Source organism: Sinocyclocheilus rhinocerous, unplaced genomic scaffold, assembly GCF_001515625.1.
Source record: "Sinocyclocheilus rhinocerous isolate Xijiao unplaced genomic scaffold, SAMN03320098_v1.1 scaffold97, whole genome shotgun sequence".
Taxonomy (NCBI): domain Eukaryota; kingdom Metazoa; phylum Chordata; class Actinopteri; order Cypriniformes; family Cyprinidae; genus Sinocyclocheilus; species Sinocyclocheilus rhinocerous.
This window is the reverse complement of record NW_015666183.1, coordinates 1,650,311-1,670,450: the sequence shown is the minus strand read 5'-3', so window position 1 is coordinate 1,670,450 and position 20,140 is coordinate 1,650,311. Positions and strand designations below refer to the sequence as shown.

At 34.7% G+C, this 20,140-nt stretch overlaps 1 protein-coding gene across 2 annotated transcripts in view; it reads left to right on the top strand.

Annotated features, from left to right (window-relative positions):
* Positions 1 to 20,140, top strand: part of spidr (scaffold protein involved in DNA repair) — a 76,212-nt gene that overhangs the window by 9,590 nt on the left and 46,482 nt on the right. For both annotated transcript variants that reach the window (XM_016543363.1, XM_016543362.1), the window contains exons 6-10: positions 3,072 to 3,277; positions 5,341 to 5,435; positions 7,527 to 7,704; positions 13,880 to 14,090; positions 15,995 to 16,206. In XM_016543363.1, coding sequence (XP_016398849.1) covers positions 3,072 to 3,277; positions 5,341 to 5,435; positions 7,527 to 7,704; positions 13,880 to 14,090; positions 15,995 to 16,206 — 902 coding nt within the window. The remainder of the gene's footprint in view (positions 1 to 3,071; positions 3,278 to 5,340; positions 5,436 to 7,526; positions 7,705 to 13,879; positions 14,091 to 15,994; positions 16,207 to 20,140) is intronic.

Here is a 20,140-nt window from a genome sequence, read left to right as displayed (position 1 = left end):
TTCTGTTTCTTCATGTCATTCCAGACAGACTGATGATGATCAGATCAGATCTGTGTGTGGAGCACTGGCTGCTGTCAGACTCCTTGTGAAAACAAAAATATCACTGGATTGTTACAATTAATGGCAAAATGAATGTTTGGAAATGTAAATCCAAGATGCTTCAAGAGACCTACCTGCAAAGCAACCTGAAAAGCTATGCGCAAGTGCACCTAGGGCAAAAGCTGCTTTAAACGCAAAGGAAGGTCACACCAAATGTTGATTAAGTTTAGTTAATAGAAGTTAATTGATAAAGAAAATCTATTTATGCCATTATTTTTGACAGCATCCTCAGTTTACAGCATTTTTACACAAGTGCCTAAACCTTTTAACAGTACCGTAGCTTTGCAGGTAGGTTTCTTGAAGCATCTTGGAGACATTGGCACAGTTCTTCTGGATTGAGTCGGTCTCAGTTTGTTCTGTTACACACTTTTTAAGTTATATAAAATGTATTAAATTTATATAAAATTAAAAAATAATTTGATAAAATGTAAGTAATTTTTTTTTAAAATTTGGTTTAATGTCATTTAAGTTAAAACAACTTGTATAAGTTTTTTTTTTTTTTTAAGTTGAAATAGGTAAAGATTTTTTTTACAGTGATAGATATATAGGGTTAGGGTTAACCCTAAGAAGTGATTTTTAAAGACCAGTTTCAGTACATTTCTAAATATTCTCTTCTTTGAATGTAGGTCTATGACATTTTATTTTTACGCCTATTTTATCTCCTATTTATTATTTATTTGAAGAAACCCTTAACCCTAAGTATGAGCAATAATAATAACAGTGATTGTTGCCTTAGCAAACACCACTAACAAGTTCAACAATATGCAGCTCACAAAGCCAGTGATTTTAGATTTAGTAACTAAAAGGCAAGTGTCGTACGTGGGAAGCATGGGTGGGAGTTGCATGTGGATTGAGAGTTCAGTGGCAGTACTTTAGAAGACTGATTCCAAGCCTTTTCCAGAGGGCAGATGTTGCAATTAATGCAGTGCTGGATAGGCAGATGCCCAGATAGTGTTTTCAAGGCCCCTTTGGAATTACGATATGTGCAGGAGGATAGAATTAATGGGAGGTCATTGAGTACCTGACTTAAAACCATTTTTTTAGCTGGTGAAAATACTAGTGGCCTAAGACTTTTGGCCACCACTGTATATACAGTATATATATATATATATATATATACAGTCAAACCAAAAATTATTCAGATTTTTGATATTTTTTTTTACTAGTGAGTGCAGGACACTTTAGTTCATTTACATAAGTGAGGTTAGCAAAATCGTACGTGGGAAGCATGGGTGGGAGTTGCATGTGGATTGAGAGTTCAGTGGCAGTACTTTAGAAGACTGATTCCAAGCCTTTTCCAGAGGGCAGATGTTGCAATTAATGCAGTGCTGGATAGGCAGATGCCCAGATAGTGTTTTCAAGGCCCCTTTGGAATTACGATATGTGCAGGAGGATAGAATTAATGGGAGGTCATTGAGTTCTTGTTTTTTAGCTTCCCACCTTTGCCCTTCTCACTTATTTTCTTTTCTAGCATCCATGTGAAACGTGAGTTTGAATGATGATCGTGTTGTACAAGGTACTGGTTCATAGATCTAAAGGTTTTTGGCTTTGCTTTGGTGGCCCTCAGCCATATGTAAAGACTTTTTTAAGGTTCTGTTCATTTTTAAGGCTCAGCTTGAAACTCTGTCGACTTTCATATCCCAGCATGACATGTGAATAAGGTGAAAACAGGCTGCCGTTTTTTTGGAACACCTGTTTAGTCCGTAATTTCACTTTGACAGCATGGCGGCAGCCTGTCAGGAGGCGTCATTCAGGTCCCATAATTTGTGTAATTGTGGACTGAGAGTTTTGTGTGTGTCGTTTAGCTTGAGAACTGAGTACCTGTGAGATTAATTGTTAAATTTATTGGCCTCTAGGCAGATGGACAGTGAAGGTCGAACGCTTAGGGTGTTTTTCTTGAAAGTCTTTGTGCTGGAAGCATTCAATCACAATATTTTTCAAGGTTTTTGGCGTCATACAATATTGAGATTTGTGATGGTCTGTGCTGTGGGTTTATTACTGTGACTCTGTGTGTGCACTTTTAATGTTCATTTTATAATCAAACTTTGAGACATTAAGGAAGCTCTTTATGAGGCAGACATTGAACTAGAGGCTGCAGTTAGTATTTGACCATGAGCCTTGATGGTGCAGGTTCTGACATGTATCGTATCCACATTTATCATACTTCTCTCACTCTCTTCAAATAATTTATTTTTCTGTATCTGCTCTTCTGTCAATGAAAAGTTGCAAAAAACCCCAAAATAAAATAGAACAAGTTAAAATGTCCTTTCATGCATGTGATGCTCCTCATTTGTAAGTGCCAAAAGTTTATTGTTTTTATTCATATTTTGAACTTTATATGCACTTGTCATTTTTATAATAATTCTGTTTAGCTTTTAATTTATTTTTATTTCAGTTTTAGTAATTTTAGTACTTACATTTTTTTTACATTTAAAAAGTTTAAAAAATTAAAAAGTTTTTAATTTAATATTTATATTTTATAATTGTTTTTTATTTGCAAAAAAACAACAATAATAATAATAAATAAAAAAATAGTCTTAAAATGTCCTTTCATTGCATATGTTGTTCATCATTTGTAAGTGGCTTTGAATTAGTGTTAAATAATATTGCAATTTTTTTTACTATATTATACTGTTTATTGATATTTTGAACTAGCTTTTATTTTAATATTTTATTTTTATTTAAATTTTAGTTTGTTAAATTTTTATGTACTTTTTTCTTTTTTATGTAATTGTTAAGCTTTTAATTTATTTTTATTTCAGTTTTAGTAATTTTAATACTTCAACTTAAAATGAAAGTTAGTTGCCAAGGCAACATTTAAATTTTTTTATGTAATATTTATTATTTATAGTCTTATTTCAACTTTATTTCGATTAACGGAAATTAATAATAGTTTTAATTAACAATAACAACACTTCTGTGGATAAAAGCAAATCAAATAACTACATGTAAAACTCTCCTCTCCTTTTTAGTCACCAAACCAGATTTCAGACTACTCCTCTTACGATGATAATGATGAAGATCCAGAAGAAAGCAGAGCGGACGCAGCCGAGTCCAGCAGGCAGTCGGTCAGCGAGTGGGTCCGATCTGCTCAGGCGATTCTTCAGACACCTCAGAAATGCCCTAAGAGCATCAAGACCCCAGAGGACTCAAGTAAAAAGAGGAGGAGGTTTGAAAGGTATGATCTATGGCGCCTGGATCTTAATCTTAATTTCAGTGCAACCCTGTGCAAGATGAACTCAATTTATGAGTTCAGTGGCTTTATGATTGGGATTTATCGTCTTAACTGGCAGTAATCCTTCATACAGTTATTTATTCTTACTGGGTTTTTTTTTTTTCAATGTGTGACGTCAAGTTCACCCGAAGTTTCATATCAGTGTAAACACACAGAATACAAAAGGGTTCAAAGTCTAGGTGAAGAAGTTTAATAATACATCCACACCCTTACCGTAAAAACCTGGTCAGCTTGGTTTTTGATTGGCTATCAAGGAGCGGCTTCCTTTGCTCATTTTTGTCACCTTATTTAGTTTACCAGAGTATTTCCTCCTATGCGCACAAGAACCAGCACCGCATGCATAAGGCTCTTTTGTCAGATATTACTCAGCAATTGCTTTCTAGTGTACCATCAAAGACTGAACCCAGCCCATGATGCTTTACCATAAATGAGTCGTTTGTCAGATTTTGTGAACGGGAGAGGCAGGATGTGTCGAGTTTGTTCCCTCACGGGGGAGCTGTCTCTTTTTGGCTCTTGTTAGTCCACCACTTCTTCTGCTGACCCTCAGTCTCTTCTGCAGGCAAGCGCAGGAGAAGTTGCCCCTTGCCTGAGTGTGGCTTTTTATATTTTTATTATGCTTTTGTACACATAAAAATTATAGCACACGTAAAAACTACCACCCACTCGTAAAAAACACAAACATGTACATCATAAACATAAAGCAAATAACCAATAATAAGTGCACGCAGAGCTGCTCTGGTAATAAGCATGTAGTTTAGCTAACAAGCCTGTAACAAATTGAAGCCTATAATGGTTTATGAAAGACAAAAAGTTTTGCTAATTATGGATCAGTTTTCCATGTGCAGTGAATATAGATTAAATTGAATATTGATTCTCTTTGATTGATTCCTTGAAATTGATTCTCTGGTTTGATTCTGTAGAGTTGAATCAGATTGACTCTATATGGAACTGATTCATTGACATAGGTTCTTATTGATTCTCTATGCCTTAATTCTAGTTGATTCAATCAGATTCATTCTCTATGATTAATTCTATAGGAAGGATTCTCATTTATTCTTTACTATTAATTTTATGTGATTGATTTGATGGGATTGAATCTAATTGATTCTCTTTGATTGATTCTATGGGATTTATTCTTATTGAGTCTATGGGATTGATTCTCTATAATCATTAATCTATAATTCATGGGGTTCATTCTTTAGGATTCATTCATGATTGATTTTACGACTGATTCCATTTAATTGATTTTATTAGATTTATTCTTTATGATTGATTCCCTTTGTTTGATTTTATATAAATGATTCTGTGGGATTGATTCCATTTGATTTGAACTGATTCTCCATGGTTGATTCCATGGAACTCACTCTCTGTCTTTGATTCTATGCAGTTGATTCAAATTGATTTTCTTGATGGAGCTGATTCAGTGAGACTGATTCTAGTTTATTCTCTCGGTCTCATTCTGTGTGATTGATTCTAGCAGATTCAGTCAGATTCATTATTTAATTTTATATAAATGATTCTCATTCATTCTTTACCATTGATGTTATGTGACTGATTCCTTGGGATTGAATGCATATACAAATTATGCTGTGGGCTAACTGAATCTATAGGTTTAATTCTGTGTGACTGATTCAGGGTGGTTTAAATGAATCAGTCACACTGATTGTGTGTTTGATTCTGAATGTTTGATTCTGAATGATTGATTCTGTGTAATTGATTCAGTAGGTTTGATTCAGATTGTGATCATGTGTTATTCTGAATGTCTGATTGTGTGTTTTATATTCTATATGAATGATGTGGGACTGATTCCATATGACTGATTCGGTGTGATTGAATCTATAGGTTTAATTCTCTGGGATTGATTTTGTGTGATTTTAATTCGTATTTGATTCTAAGTAATTCGTTTGAATTAGAATGATTCTGTGTGATTAATTCAAATTCAGTCGTTCTGTTGGTCTGATTCTTTTGATTCTGTGGGACTGAATCCTTGTGATCTCTCTCTGTAGGGGAGGTCTTGCTGAAAGGCTGAACCGACTCCACAGCAGGCAAAAATCAGCCATCAGCTTCTGGAGACATCAGTGCAACTCAACCACATCAGCTGGTAAGACACAGCCAATCTGAATCCTGTCTGTTTATGTGAAGACTCAATCACGTCTTGAATGCAAGCTCTGTACAGATCATTAGTGGTTAGTTCTCTGTTCCTGACCACTAATGTTTTCACAATTAAAAATGAAGTCTTTTCATTTAAATACTGCCAATGTCAGATCTGGCCCAAAGAATGTGCCAGGAAATTATTTAACCACCAACCCACAGTTTTCATATTTCCATAATTGCTTGTCATGCTTGATGAAATGTGTATAATATTCCAGCGATGAGATCTTGCCGTGTACAGTTTGAGGAGTAGGAGGCTGTGAAAGCACGCTTGTTTCAGGTGATTCAGGTGACAATAGGATGTAATTGTCTCGCAGCCAAAGCGACAGGAAACCACAGACACAAACACACTGCAGACACAGTCACACACCTTACGTTTTCATTTTCCATGGTATAACGGATTTCTTTTCAAACAGTGCCCTACTAGGGGTCTTCAGTGTGTGTAGGTATGTTTGTATGTAGGTTTAAAGAAGTTAATGTTTCAGTTGACGGTGGAAATTCAAGATAAAATGTAAAATGATATTAGGAGAAGGAGATTAAACTTGTGTGATGCACTGCCAGTGCAAAGCGAGGTTGTTGTTGTTATTATTATTAGGTAAAACTAAATATTCATTACTTGAAATAAAATGAGCATTAACTGAAATAAAATATGAAAAATTTCAGCTACTGTAGTTGTCAAGCCATAATGTCAAATTTTTTAAGTACTAAAATAACTAACACTAAATAAACTAAAACTTAATAAAAACTATATAGAATAAAAAAATATATAAATTAAATGAATGAATAAATAAATTAATAGATAAAAGTGACAAAATGAATGAGAAATTGTAAACAAAATATAAAAGTAACATTTCAAATATTAACAAAACCTGTAATGGTTTATCAGTGATTCTAAAATAACACTGGTGGAAAGTTTTTAAATAAATATTATAATTTAAAAAATAGTTGATTACAGTTGTTATCAATCTAAATATTTTTAAATCTCAAATTTATATTGGTTTAATAATATTCTAGTTCTGAATGTCTGTCTTTCCACATCTACTGATTCATTGCATTCTTGTGCATGTAATGTTAGCTGACTAAGATTAACTCTGAATTTAGTTCTCAAGCAATTTTAGTTTTCATTCAAGTTTGCATGTGGAAAAGTGATTTAGGATGACTGTACATAGTTTATGGACAGCTTTGCAACTGGTGTAATTCCTTAGAAAATTCCACTGCCTAAAGAATGTGTCTCCCACTCACTTCTTGCTCATTGCAGGATTTATTTTTATCTATTTTTTATACGCAACATGTCAGGTGTTCTCATGGCTAATAAATCAGATGTCAGTGTGTGCATTTAACAACTTGTTTCTTTCCTTTTTATAGTCATGCATAGCTTTTTGGTACCATTTCCTCCCCAAAAAAATTTAAAAATAGCCAGTGTTCCTTGTATTTTTGTTTTGCATGTGATTGCATGGAGTAAGCGTAGCCTGTTTTCTCTCACTGCTTTAAATTTTTCACAAAACTTTCCATTACACATCGTTCTTCTGAAGTCTTAGCTGTGCTCGGCATGATTTCAGCTGAGTCAATTGTGTTCATGTGTCCAATCGAGGGGGCCAACTATTCCTTGAACAGTCAGCATGGGAATATATCCCGTCAGTGCTGGATTTTGTTTAATTTCCTCAGAACTGACTGAAATGAAAAACTTGAAACCGCGCCAGCATTGAGTTTTCACTGCATAACCCAAAATATCCTGCTGCTGTTATTCATTTACTGGGCCTGTATCGTATCTGTGCTGTTTTGCAAAACGTAATGACTTTGAGAATGAAACCGTCTTTCAGAGCTGGTCATTCCATCAAATTTAAAGCTTAATTCCAGGCTAATTGTTCATGCTGTATAGTACTTAACTGCATTAAAAGTTGTTCAATCAAAAATATTTAAAATTAAGCTTTATTCAAAACGTTTGGTCCTAGTATAAACAGAGATTTTCTGATAGAGACCTAGTATAGGACATAAATTATATGTACAGATTGTTTCATACCTACTTTTTTTTTGACCCAAGCTGAGAGGCCGGGGGTCTTGATGCTGAGGATTCTGGGAGTTCGGGAGGAATGTGGCATGCAGGCTGCTGTGTGTGACAGGCTGCCGGAAGGAGAAAAGTGTGTGGCTCTTTTCAGCAAGGACACGGCCGCCCAGTTACAGCCTGCGCCCGGAGACGTCGTCCACATCTACCCACCATGGTGAGAGTCCTGTTCCTTACCACTTTACCTTAAAATAGCCATATCGCGATATTACCGCAAATGCAATTAATCGTTCAGCCCTAGCTGAAAGAGAGTTTGTTTATTATCTGTGATGTTAATTAACAGTTTATTGGCTACTGACCTAATACTGATTTTCAGAGTAATTTAAAAACATTTATATTTTACAGATATTTTATATAATTAGTAGTGCTTGCTTATGCATTTGAACAAATGTTTAACCCTAACTATTAAATTTTGCTTGTAATATGGGCATATATAATGCCTCAAACTGTGTAGATTAGGGATGTTCATTTTAACCGGTTAACCGACGGTAAGAATTTTGACCGATTAATACAATTAATTAAACGGTTTAAAAAAGTAATTTAATTATTTATTTTTTCAGTAATTTATGAAAATATTTAAAACGGTTTGCTGCATGGTTAAAATACGCTACGCGTATAAAAAAATTGTTTTTTAGGGGGGAAAAAACAAGTCGCGTATAAGTCGCATTTTATGATTTAATTCAGAAATAGACCTAATGCCGACGCGAAATGTTGACAAACATTATAATAAACACTGTAAACGTAGCTAGTGTTCATTCACAATAAAAACAAATCTTTGTGCTTTTGTAAAATAAGCCTAAAGAAAATAGGATGCCACTTTCTGCCGTCTGTTTTCTTTCGTGCAGCACAAAACTGAACTGAAACTCTGCATAGGCTACTTGTTTTTCTTACATTTTCTTAATTTATAATTTAAGTGTCGGTTGTCAGTTAGGAAAAATAACCGAAATGAACATCCCTAGTGTGGATTGCTGAGGAAAGGTGTACAATTTACATTTACTTGTGATTGGCCTTAATTTTCATCTAGCAAATCATAAAATGGGGGGGGGGGAAGCACTTTTAATCACCCACAATACCCTAGCAGCCACTCAGAACACCTTAGCAACCACATTTGCATGGTGTTTTGTTGGTGAAACATCTGGTTATCATGTTTCCTATGCAAATTTCTAAGGCCTCTAAAAATTAAATGGTCAAAATTTAAAAGCTTAAACTTGTTGTACACAATCTACTACATTCCATAGTTTATATTTTTATCATGCAAAAGACCTTTTAGTATAATTCTAATGTCCATCTGTTTCTGAAGGTAAAGTAAATGTAAAGAATAACTTATATTGCCGTTATTATTTCAAGATGAACCCTTACTAGACTGAAGTAACTTAGTTTTACTTGATTATCCATACATTTCCATAACTTTTTTTTAGATAAATGAAAATGTATCAAAAATGATACATCATGCTTTTAAGGAATGTTCCTTTGTCAATCATAATTGTATTGCATTGCATTATATGTTCTGACAACTAATATTTATATGCATTTTATGTCATCAGTCTGCTATACAGTTATAAAGATGTCATTGTTTAAAATTATAAGCTATCAGAATTTCATTCTACTTTTTGGCCATATAAAGATCAGCAACTGCACCAATTTGCATATTTTTGCTCAGTTTGGCCTGTTTTTTCCCCCCCTATATCATAATATATCAGCCATAAAAGCCTGCTGTATCAAAGATGATACTCAACAAAAATGCATTTTTTTTGTATAATTTTTTTTTCACATTATCGTTTCATGTTTATATTCTAGTAATATTACATTTTCTTCCCAATGCAAACAACCAGGTTGTTTACATTTTTTATTTATTTTGTAATAATTCACATAGTTTGTGAAATATTTAAAGATTCCACATTTTTGGTGTGCAAAACGTAATTTCTTAATACTCGCTGGCAATTTTTGTCTTCAATTTCTTCATAATTTCTTCAACTGGAGTCTCGATCACAAAAAGATAACTTGTGCGTCTCGAGCATTGACGCACATCTCCCTATATCTTCTGCAGTAATTTGTGATGACTCACTGTTCGAGCAGTAAGCCGCAGGTTGGCAGGAACAGTCTTGCCGTGTGCAGCCGTGTGTTTTGCACAGAGCAGATAAGCGCGAGAGGCCTGCGGGGCTGGAGGTGAGAGGGACAGACGAGCCAGAGAGGCCAGAGGGCAGAATAGAAAACACATGCAGCACAGTGTGTTGCTGGCACAGTTTCTCCTCTTGTCTCATTTTCTCTCTTTCTTTCTCCCCCCCTGCGGAGTGTTTGCTTTAAGGGCAGGCATAGTTGACCCTGGAAAGTCCAAGAGTTCATTTTACCCTGGAAAGTCCACGGGATTGACTCCAGTTCGGCCCCCTTAGTTTGCAGCACAGAACATGGGCAGCAGATGATAACACTTTACATATCGTCAAATATATTTAAAAACGTGCGGGTAGTTGATAAATGCAGACATGGGATTTTTTTGTGTCAAAATACATGAGGTGTTTTGAAAAGGTTTTGGTGATTTGCAGTCACTTGTTTGGTTTTTGCAGTTCTTTGAAATAGTCATGCAGTGTGACACAGGGTTGAGCAAAATTCCAAAGTTAAGAATTGACTTCCTTTCAGTTCATCAGGTGGAATTTTAATTGGTTCGGCCACTCCCCACAGGAAGTTAAATTGGAATTAAAGATTCAGATATTTAAATATAGTAAAAATTCTAGTTCAAATTATATTTCAAATAGCCTATTATAAACTTCTTTAAACTTGCAGACATGGTTTTTCAAACCATTCAAAACTAATGCCAAACCTTTGTTTTCTAGTTAAAAATGACACTTATTGAAGTTCACTTCAGATTTAAACTTTCAAATTTAATTCAAATTCAAGAACTGAATAACTGATGAACCTTGAAAGTTTCAAAATTTCCACAAACCACCAATTTGATCTTAGTGCAGATGTTTATGTCTTTTTTGTACATTTGATCTTAACTTCTTTTACTTCATTGGACATCCCATTGTAAAATTACTTTGGAGACAAAACAAAGTGGCCAAATTGTTTGCGTACAAAAGTGAAATATTTGTAATATACATTTATTAATGGTACCATGAACTGCACATAGGCTGAACAGAAAGCATTCTTTTTTGGTATCCATCAAATTTGGTTTGTTTCTACCAAGTGATAGACGTATTTGCACCAAAATGCTGTAGTTTGATCGGATGCGTTGCTGTTAACAACGGCTACAAAAGATATGGGAATTATTTTCTTCTCCAAGTTGATAAACATATTACTTTAAAAATTTTGTTTTGCATGTATAGTCTCAGTTTTTTATTTGAGAACCTCTGACTTAGATTTGCCATACATTAAAGTCTGAGTCAGAAATTAACAGTCATGTAAACTGCTTTGGGTTATGTTCATCATACTGCCTGCATTGGAGTGTTTCTGATGACCAACTCCCTTGCACATAAACACACACACACACACACACTGTTCCCAGCTTCTTCACGGTTCAGCTATGAAGGAAATACCTGTCATCACTAGGTAGTTATTACACCTGTGCCGCACCCTCACCTGTTTGTGTCAGCTCTGACGTCAGCACACTCTCTTGTGCTTGTTCACAGACTTCCTGTTCGGATCCACCGGAAATGCATTCACACGTATATCACGATCGTGATGCGATTATGTGTGCACTGAGCTTAACAAATCTCTGCTAAGACTTTATTTCCTGTGCACCTGATCACTAAGACTTTGCTTTGTATTTTTATTTGTATATCATTTCTGATAAAAAGAGTATTTTTTGCATGAACTTAATTATTTTCTTATTAGTAGTAGTATGATTAGTATCTCATTTTTATTATATTATTGTAATTTATTAAAAAATGGTTTATAATATTAAAATGTTAAATTATTAAATGTGTAATTATAGTTATATGATTTTATAATTATTAAATTATAATTGTACATTTTAATTTTAGAAATTTTATCATTTTATTTAATGAATTACAATAAAAATATTTATTAATAATTTATCTACATCTTAGAATAATAAAGCCATCAAAACTATGATGCACCTCATGAAGTTGGTTGAAATATTAGATGTTAAAATACATGAAAGTTTTGATTACCTGTGATGCTTACATTAGTGTTAGTATTTCATAGATTTAATGACTTTATTATTCTAAAATGTAGATCAATTATACAGTCATTTTAAATTATAATGATAAATTATAATATAAATAATTGATTAATTATAATAGTAATTATAATATTATTAGTTATTGCGCACAGTAAAAATGCTTTCTCGTTTCGAGACTTAATGGTCAACAAGAAGATCAGATTTTTTTTTTTTTGACCTGTCACTGGATTGTCAAAGACTGGAATTTTCTGTCCTATTCTTCTTGGGTTGACAGCATGTTGAAAAAAGCGCTTGTTTGCAGAAGGGCGGAGAGGACCTCCACCTCTCCTGTGTAAACTTGCCTTTGCTGGCTGCCCTGGAGCTGCACACTGTTGGCTGAAGTTCACTAGGTTCAGTGTGATTACTCGTCTCTGCTGGCACCTGTTCAATTCTCTCTCAGGGCAGGATGATTTGAATGCTGACGTACGTGCTACGTCTCATGACATGAGCTCCGCAGGCCCCGGCTTGTAGTGGAGTGGAGGCCTCCGTTTATTGAAGACATGCTTGTTTGGAACAGATCTGTGACAAATTACCCTACACTCAGCGCAAATATTGATCAGGCTATTTGCAACCTACTTCTGAGTCCCTGCGAATGGTACATTCTCATGCATCCATGACAGCGCTTTTAATGTATGTGCTTACCAACGTGCAGATGTTTTCACAGAAATACATTATGTCATTTGCAGGCTCTTGTCCCCATGTGCTTCATATCAATAACTAGTTGTAAACACTTTCCTGTACAAACTGATCATAGCTCTTTTTAGGGCTGCATGATTCATCAGAATAAAACAAAATTGCAAAATGGCTTAGTGCGATTTAATTAAATGAATGCATGCATTAGGTTGTTTAAAGTAAAGTGTGGCACTGTTCTCATCCGTCGGTGTTCAGTGTCTCAGAGCGGCTCGGTTCACAGTAAATGCTGCTCCACATTAACTCAATCTCTGCATCTGCTCTGAGTTTGAGTGTCTTTAACGTGCATTTGGGAACGCAGTGTGCCAACTATCTTCCGATGTTTGTAATAAGAAGCACTTATCAACCAAAAAGAAGGGCTTTCTGTCTTCTTTCAGTTTTCTGTCAACATAGAAGTTCTACATTATTTAAAATATTATAATGTAATAAAATATTTTATTAATAATAATAAATTATTTGTATTTCTATGCATTATTATTAGTATTATTTCATTTTATGGTTGTAATGTAAAAAAAATATATTAAATAATTTTTCTTAAATAGTCTATTTTTAATTTACAGTGAATATTACAATAGTAATATAGTAATTTCTTATTTTGCTTTATTTGGTCATTTTTGGATTATTATTTTTATTATTATTTTATAGCCATTTTGATATATAATCACAACATTTTGGCAGTCCTACAAACAAGCAAGTTTGCTGGATTTTTTTTACACGCAATCACAATTTTTATCAGAAAAACTGCAATTCAGTTCACTCGTGCCCCTCTAGCCCCTTGCCAGGTAGGCTTAAACTAGCCTCATTTAGCCATCGGCATAAAGTCTGGTCCACTTTGCTGCTGCTTTACTTTTATTTATATTTGAAAAGAAAAAAAAGATGAATAGTGCTTCAGAAGGAGCCATGTTTGAATGCCACTCTGTATAGAATCATACCAAATTCACGTCTTTCTTTTGGCAAACAACATCTAACGCTTGTTTTGTGTGTTTGTTCATGCTCGGTTACTAAGACACACCAAGGCAGACCATTATCACAAGAGCGCAGCTTGTTTCACAGTCGATCTGTTAGATGCCAAGTACAAAGTAATAGTGTCGACTTGAGTTCAGTGTTTTGATATAAACAAGTTTTCAGACCGCCTGTGAAATGGAAAAGAGCATCTTTGTTGATCAGTCAGTCACTAACAGTTGTTTTCCACCCAGAGAGGGACGGGCTTGAGCGTTCGTGTGTACCTGAGGATATTTTGAGACTCTTTTATGTGTGTGAGAAATGTGGAGGTGGTTGTGCTCGGCGAGACCGCTGTCAATCTATCAACGTAGACAAAACTCAATGCAGTTGAGTTTTATGAATGTTGCCAAGCTGTCATAAAAACCATCATGTGGCATTTCCAAGAGATTTGATGTTTTCATACTGTAACTGTTTTTCCAAAAACAACACATTATGACCAGCAGACCTCTGTTTGTCTCTCTAGGCAGAATCTGGTTGTTGAGGGTGAACGCTATCCCATAATTCTCAACACCCACTTCAGTCAGAAAGCCTGCGAAGAGACTAAGCCGGATAACGCAGGTGGTCCGAGAGCTGCGGTCGCTGTGGAGAAATGCAGACCTCCGCCGTTAACCTGGAGCCTGTGGCGGTCAGGGACGAGCCAAGTGTCAACCGAGACATCCATTCCCTGTAAACAGGTTCGTCAGCTGTCCTCTCTCATGTGATCACAGGAAGGAAATGGAAATTCCCAGAAGAGCGAGCGAGCGAGCGTCTATGTTAGATTTCGAATTCGGCCACACATAAAAATGTGTGAAAGTGCTGTTGGAATGGAGACAGCTGCTGTTTCCTGTGTGACACTCATGAGTGCAGATGATTTATGAGGGATGTTTTTAATGCATAAATATTTGCTTTATTGTGAAAGCGAAGCCAAATTTTCCTGTTCGACAAGGCCCTGGCGTAACGAATTCTTTTTAAAAGACATTTGAAGAATGAGGCTTTGCACTTTCCCGCTCTTATTGTACTACTCAAAATAAGCAGTGCAGTTTTGTCCATACAGAGTGAGTCTGTGTTGGTTGTAAACACAAAGTGTTAGCCACAGTTTTCAAAATACAGAGTAACTATCATCTGCTACTCTGAGATCTTTTTGAGATCTCTTATCAAAAATGTGAGCATACCAACACAACACTTAAAGGGATACTCCACCTAAAAATGAGTATTTTGTCATCATTTACTTGCCCTTATGTCATTCCAAAACTGGAACACAAAAGAAGATATTTTTAGAATAGAAATCATTGGGCTCCAATGTTGTTTGTTTCGCAACATTTTTCAACTTATTTTATAAACATTTTCATGTTTTGGTGGAGTATCCCTTTAAATGTGCATTATCATATTGTCATTAACAGATACATTGTCACCAATTCTGCATTTCTATGATAAATACAGTAAAAACAGTAATATTGAGAAATATTATTGCAATTTAAAACAGCAGCTTTCTATTTGAATATATTTTAAAATGTAATTTATTCTTGTGATGCAAAGCTGAATTTTCAGCATCATTACTCCAGTCTTCAGTGTCACATGATCCTTCAGAAAACATTCTAATATGCTGATTATTATTAATATACTCTTATTATTATCAGTGTTGAAAACAGTTGTGCTGCTTAATATTTTTGTGGAAAGCTTGATTTGTGTGCTTTGATGAATAGAAAGTTCAAATGAACAGCATTTATTTGAAATCTTTTATAACATCATAAATGTCTTTACTGTCACTTTTGATCAATTTAATGCATCCTTGCTGAATAAAAGTATTAATTTTGAACAGTAGTGTAGATGTGTGCTTACAGGGATTTGCAGTGAGAGAGAGAGACCATATATCGTTCATTATCACGATTTGCTGATTTGAGGTGACATGGGTGGCACTGACTGTTGTTGCCTAAAAGGGATAGTTCACCCAAAAATGAAAATTCTGTCATTAATTACTCACCCTCATGTTGTTCCAAACCGGTAAGACCTTCATCTTCGGAACACAAATTAAGATATTTTTGATGAAATCTGAGAGCTTTCTGAACCTGCATAGACAGCAGCGCAACTACCACGTTCAAGGCCCAGAAAGGTAGTAAAGACATCGTTAAAATAGTCCATGTGGCATCAGTGGTTCAACCTTAATTTTATGAAGCTACGAGAATATTTTTGTGCGCAAAGAAAAAAAATGACTTCTTTTCAGTGTCAGACTTCAACGCACATTTACAACTGATGCCACATTAATTATTTTATTGATGTCCTTACTATATTTCTGGGCCTTGAATGTGGTAGTTGTGTTGCTGTCTTTGCAGTGTCAGAAAGCTCTCGGATTTCATCAAAAATATTTATACTTTGTTTATTTATACAAAAATACACTTAATTTGTGTTCTGAAGATGAACAAAGGTCTTACAGGTTTGGAACGACATGAGGGTGAGTAATTAATGACAGAATTTTCACTTTTGGGTGAACTATCCCTTTAAGAAATATTTTGTGCCATTCTGTGCCGATATTACATTGAAGTCATAAAAACTATTTCTACTGGTGTGTTTAGGGAAAAAAAAAAATGTTTCCATTTTTCAGGTCGGTGAGTTGAACAGAAGCGGAGTTCGGAAGTCTCTGTTGGATGCAGTGGAGGATTGTGGGTCGTCGGGCTCTCAGAGCGGTCCTGTTGAGGTGGTCGTTCAGAGGGTCTACTGCATACCCATCACCCAGTCCCTACACAGAACTTCTCTCCAGCACAGAGCGCTTGACAAACCTCCACCAGAATCAGCACCACCGCAACACATCGGCAGGTACTGGACCTCTGTTTCATTTCTCTGGTTTAGATAACACTGTTACTTGGAGAGAAAAATGGAAATGTCTGGTACACTGTTGCAGCTTGCAGATTTTAAGTTAAAAAAAAAAACACTGTTTTGGTCAAAGGCATATAAAGCAGTATGTATATATTTATGTTCAAAGTTTGGGGATGGTAAGATTTTTTTCATGTGTTTCAAAGTAGTCTTTTATACTCAACAAGTCTGCATTTATTTGATTAAAAACACAGAAAGAGTGACATTGTGGAATATTATTATAATTTAAAATAACTGTTTTAAAATATTTTAAAATGTAATTTATTTCTGTGATGCAAAGCTGAATTTTCAGCATCATTACTCCAGTCTTCAGTGTCACATGATCCTTCAGATTTCACTACAATATGCTGATTTGCTGCTCAGGAAACATTTCTTATTATTATCAATGTTAAACACAGTTGTGATGCTTCATATTTTTGCGGAAACTGTTAAAGTTCAAAAGAACGGCATTTAGTTGGAAATAGGGAATGCCGGTGACTGCGTGCTGCTGCAATAGACGCATTTTGCTGCATTAAAGTTAACGATTAAACGATTAATTGATCGTTAATTTAAACGACGATCGATCATGGAAATGATCGAAAATTGACATCCCTAGTTGGAAATACAATAGAAGTAGAAACTTTAGTAACATTATAAATGTCTCACTTCTTATAAACCCTCACTTCTGATCAATTTAATGCATCCTTGCTGAATAAAAGTATTAATAAAAAAAAATAACTTGAATGGTAGTGCGTATATGCACGCAGAATATTATGGAATTTACTGTTAGGTTTTTAGTCAAAAAGCAAAAACAGAAAGTCCTTTTTTCACAATAGATAGTTTCAAAGCAGCTTTAAGGAAAATATTTTCATTTTTGTTGTTATTTTATTTTTTGCATTTCTAATCTGCGATTAAAAAAAAAGATCTATAACCATTACCAGCTCTATGTAAATAAATACAACGTGCAGTTTATCAGCAACTCTCCTTATCCAGTAACCAGCCAAACCAGTTTAACAAACCAGATAGGTCCCAAAACCTTCGCTCTAATTTGCTTCTAATAAAATGTATGTGAATTGATTGGGAATGTGCTTGAGGACATAATTAAATACAGTAATAGGCATGACATGTCCAGATCATATAGAATAAACATCAGTAGATCTAGAATCTGCTTTGTCAGTCTGAGACGACGCATGGTCATCTTTGTATGTGTTTTACAAGATTGTGTGTTTGTTCTGCGGTTTAATTAGGCCATTGTCTGTTCTGAACTCCACTGTTAAAGCTCTAAGAGATCAGTCTCCTCATGGAGTGATAAATGGTGAGAGAGAGCAACTTTGCTCCATATTCTGTCAATGACTAACCAAACAACCCCTCCCAGTACACAGAGTCCTCTCTCTTTCTCTCTCTATCTTTCTCTGCCTCACGCAGTTCTCTCGGCCATATGGTAAAACTCTACAAACATCTCTAATTGAGCCCAGTGATGTCAGTGATCCATAGCCACATGCTTCTCAGAAAAAAGGAAATAAAGGACAGAAAGTGAGAGTGAGAATGTGCCTTGGAAGAAAAAATAGAAGTTTGGAATAAATCAAGAGCAGAAATGATATCTGTAGAAAACATGAGTGTTTTTTTTAGCATGTTACTATGTAGTTGCTAAGGTGCTACTTGTTACTTATTGTGCTGTTGATAGGTGATTGCTTGATGGCCCAAGTTGAAAGAGTTCACTACAGTTTCTGTGATACTCTGTTATCTTCAGTCTTTTTGGTCTATTCTATTATCTACGAGGTGAAATTAGTTGTTTCCTATTTGAATTATTATTAAATTGAACCCATTGATTTAAATGTAAATGCTGCGTCACTATGACATAGAGGAAAAAGTATAAGGATTAGTGAGAGTTAGTTTAGAACATTCAACTTTTTCTGCAACAAATGGCCATATTGGCATTAATTGACCATTGAGAATATCAAGCAGGTTTAGCTGTGCTTTCATAAATCAAATTCATTATATTCCTGCTTGATTTCAAAGTGACACGTAGCGGGTGTGCGATATTTACACAAAATTATATCTCAGTATTTTTGGGGGATTTTTATTTAGTTGATAACCATAAACAATATTTTGCTGAGTGTGTTTTTGTGCTGGTATTTTGACTACACTGTAAAAAAAAATTCTGTAAAAAAACGGTAATGTGCTGGCAGCAGAGTCGCCAGCAATCTACTGTAATTCTACAGTATTCATACTGTGAAATTATTTTAGTTTATTACCGTAAAAATTAAATACAGTATAATTCTGTTTTTTTCAAATTTACAGTAAAATACTGGCAGCAGAGTCGCCAGCAATCTACTGTAATTCTACAGTATTCATACTGTGAATTATTTAACAGCCTTTTTCTGTAAAAATTTAATGCAGTACATTTCTGTGATTATTTCAATTTACAACATCATTATGGTTACTTTAAATTCAGTCTGTATTGTACAAAGGACTTAAAAGATATAAATCAAAATAAAGTTTTATTTAAAAGAGCAGTAAACGTTTAACAAGGATTCAAAACAAAAAAAAATGGTAAAAAACTGGAGAAAACAGATTTTGGCTAACAAACAAAAACTTAAAAATAAAAACAATGGCAATAAAAAATAAATAAATAACAGACACAAACATAACAAAATACGTTAAAAAAACATGACAACCTGAGATTAAACACATTAAACATGTTAGCATTTAACATTTTTTGAACATTTTGAACATTTTTGGATCTGCACTACTAAGAACATGCAACAAATTTAGTGAAAAACATTTTAGTGTAAAACATTTTAGTGTAAAAACATTTGTTCAGTGTTGTTTCCACACTTTTTTTAAACGTTTCAGTAAGGAGGCATGTGTACCTTTTAAAAGAGTCCTAGGTGAATGACTTTGTCATTTTACACCCACTTAACCATAATGACCTGGCTGCATGTTGTCTCCTATTCCAACTGGAAGGTATTCCAACTGGTACCTCTGTAAAACATCAGAAAACAAAGTATTTTATCAAACTAACTCTAGAATTGTCAGTGTAGAGTACAACCCAGATAACAAGGAGATGGCTGCTAGTGTTGACTAACAAAACGCTTCCTGCATGTCTCAAATCAACTCATTTATCCATAACACTGCTACTTCCATAACAACTATTTTTTTTTCTGTTCAGATTCACTGAATGGTCCATGTTTATATTACAGCACAAAATTATTCCTAAGATGTTACCTTTTGTATAGATGGTAATGAAACTGAATAACTAACACCCGGACAAATGTTCAGCTACAATGGAATCAACTGTGGTTGGTCTATTTGATTTGATAGCATTTCATTTTTTAGATTTTCATTCCTTTACACTCCTGCAACATTTTTTAAAGGACACACTTTTACTTTTTTAAATTAACTTTGTGGTTTAATGTGGCAACATCAGTCTGTCAAAACAGCACAGACAGAAACAAGAGGAGAGCTCACTGACCTATATGAAGTCCCACTGAAAGTCGATTAGGTTCTTCAATAGTGTGGAGACATGTGCATTCACTGTGGAGAATTTTTTCTGGACAATCGCCCCTGTCCTCTTCGAGGTAACCTTTCCCTGGGTGGTCTTTGTGCCTTTTTCGGGATTGATGCCAATGAAGCGCCTGAAATTACAATTGTCAGAGACTGAATGAAAAACTATAAGGAACACCTTGTAAACTTAAAAGGGTAGTTTGGGTTTTGCACATTATGTTATGTAACTAGTACTGACATCATGAGGTCTTTTGTCAAATTTTGCTGCCTGTTTTTTTATATCTTGGAGGTAATTTACTTGTTAAAAATTACAAGTGTATTACTATGCACAGGAGACAGTTCACGTATTATGCCTCTATTCAAGCTTATATGCAGTGTGATTTGAAAATCA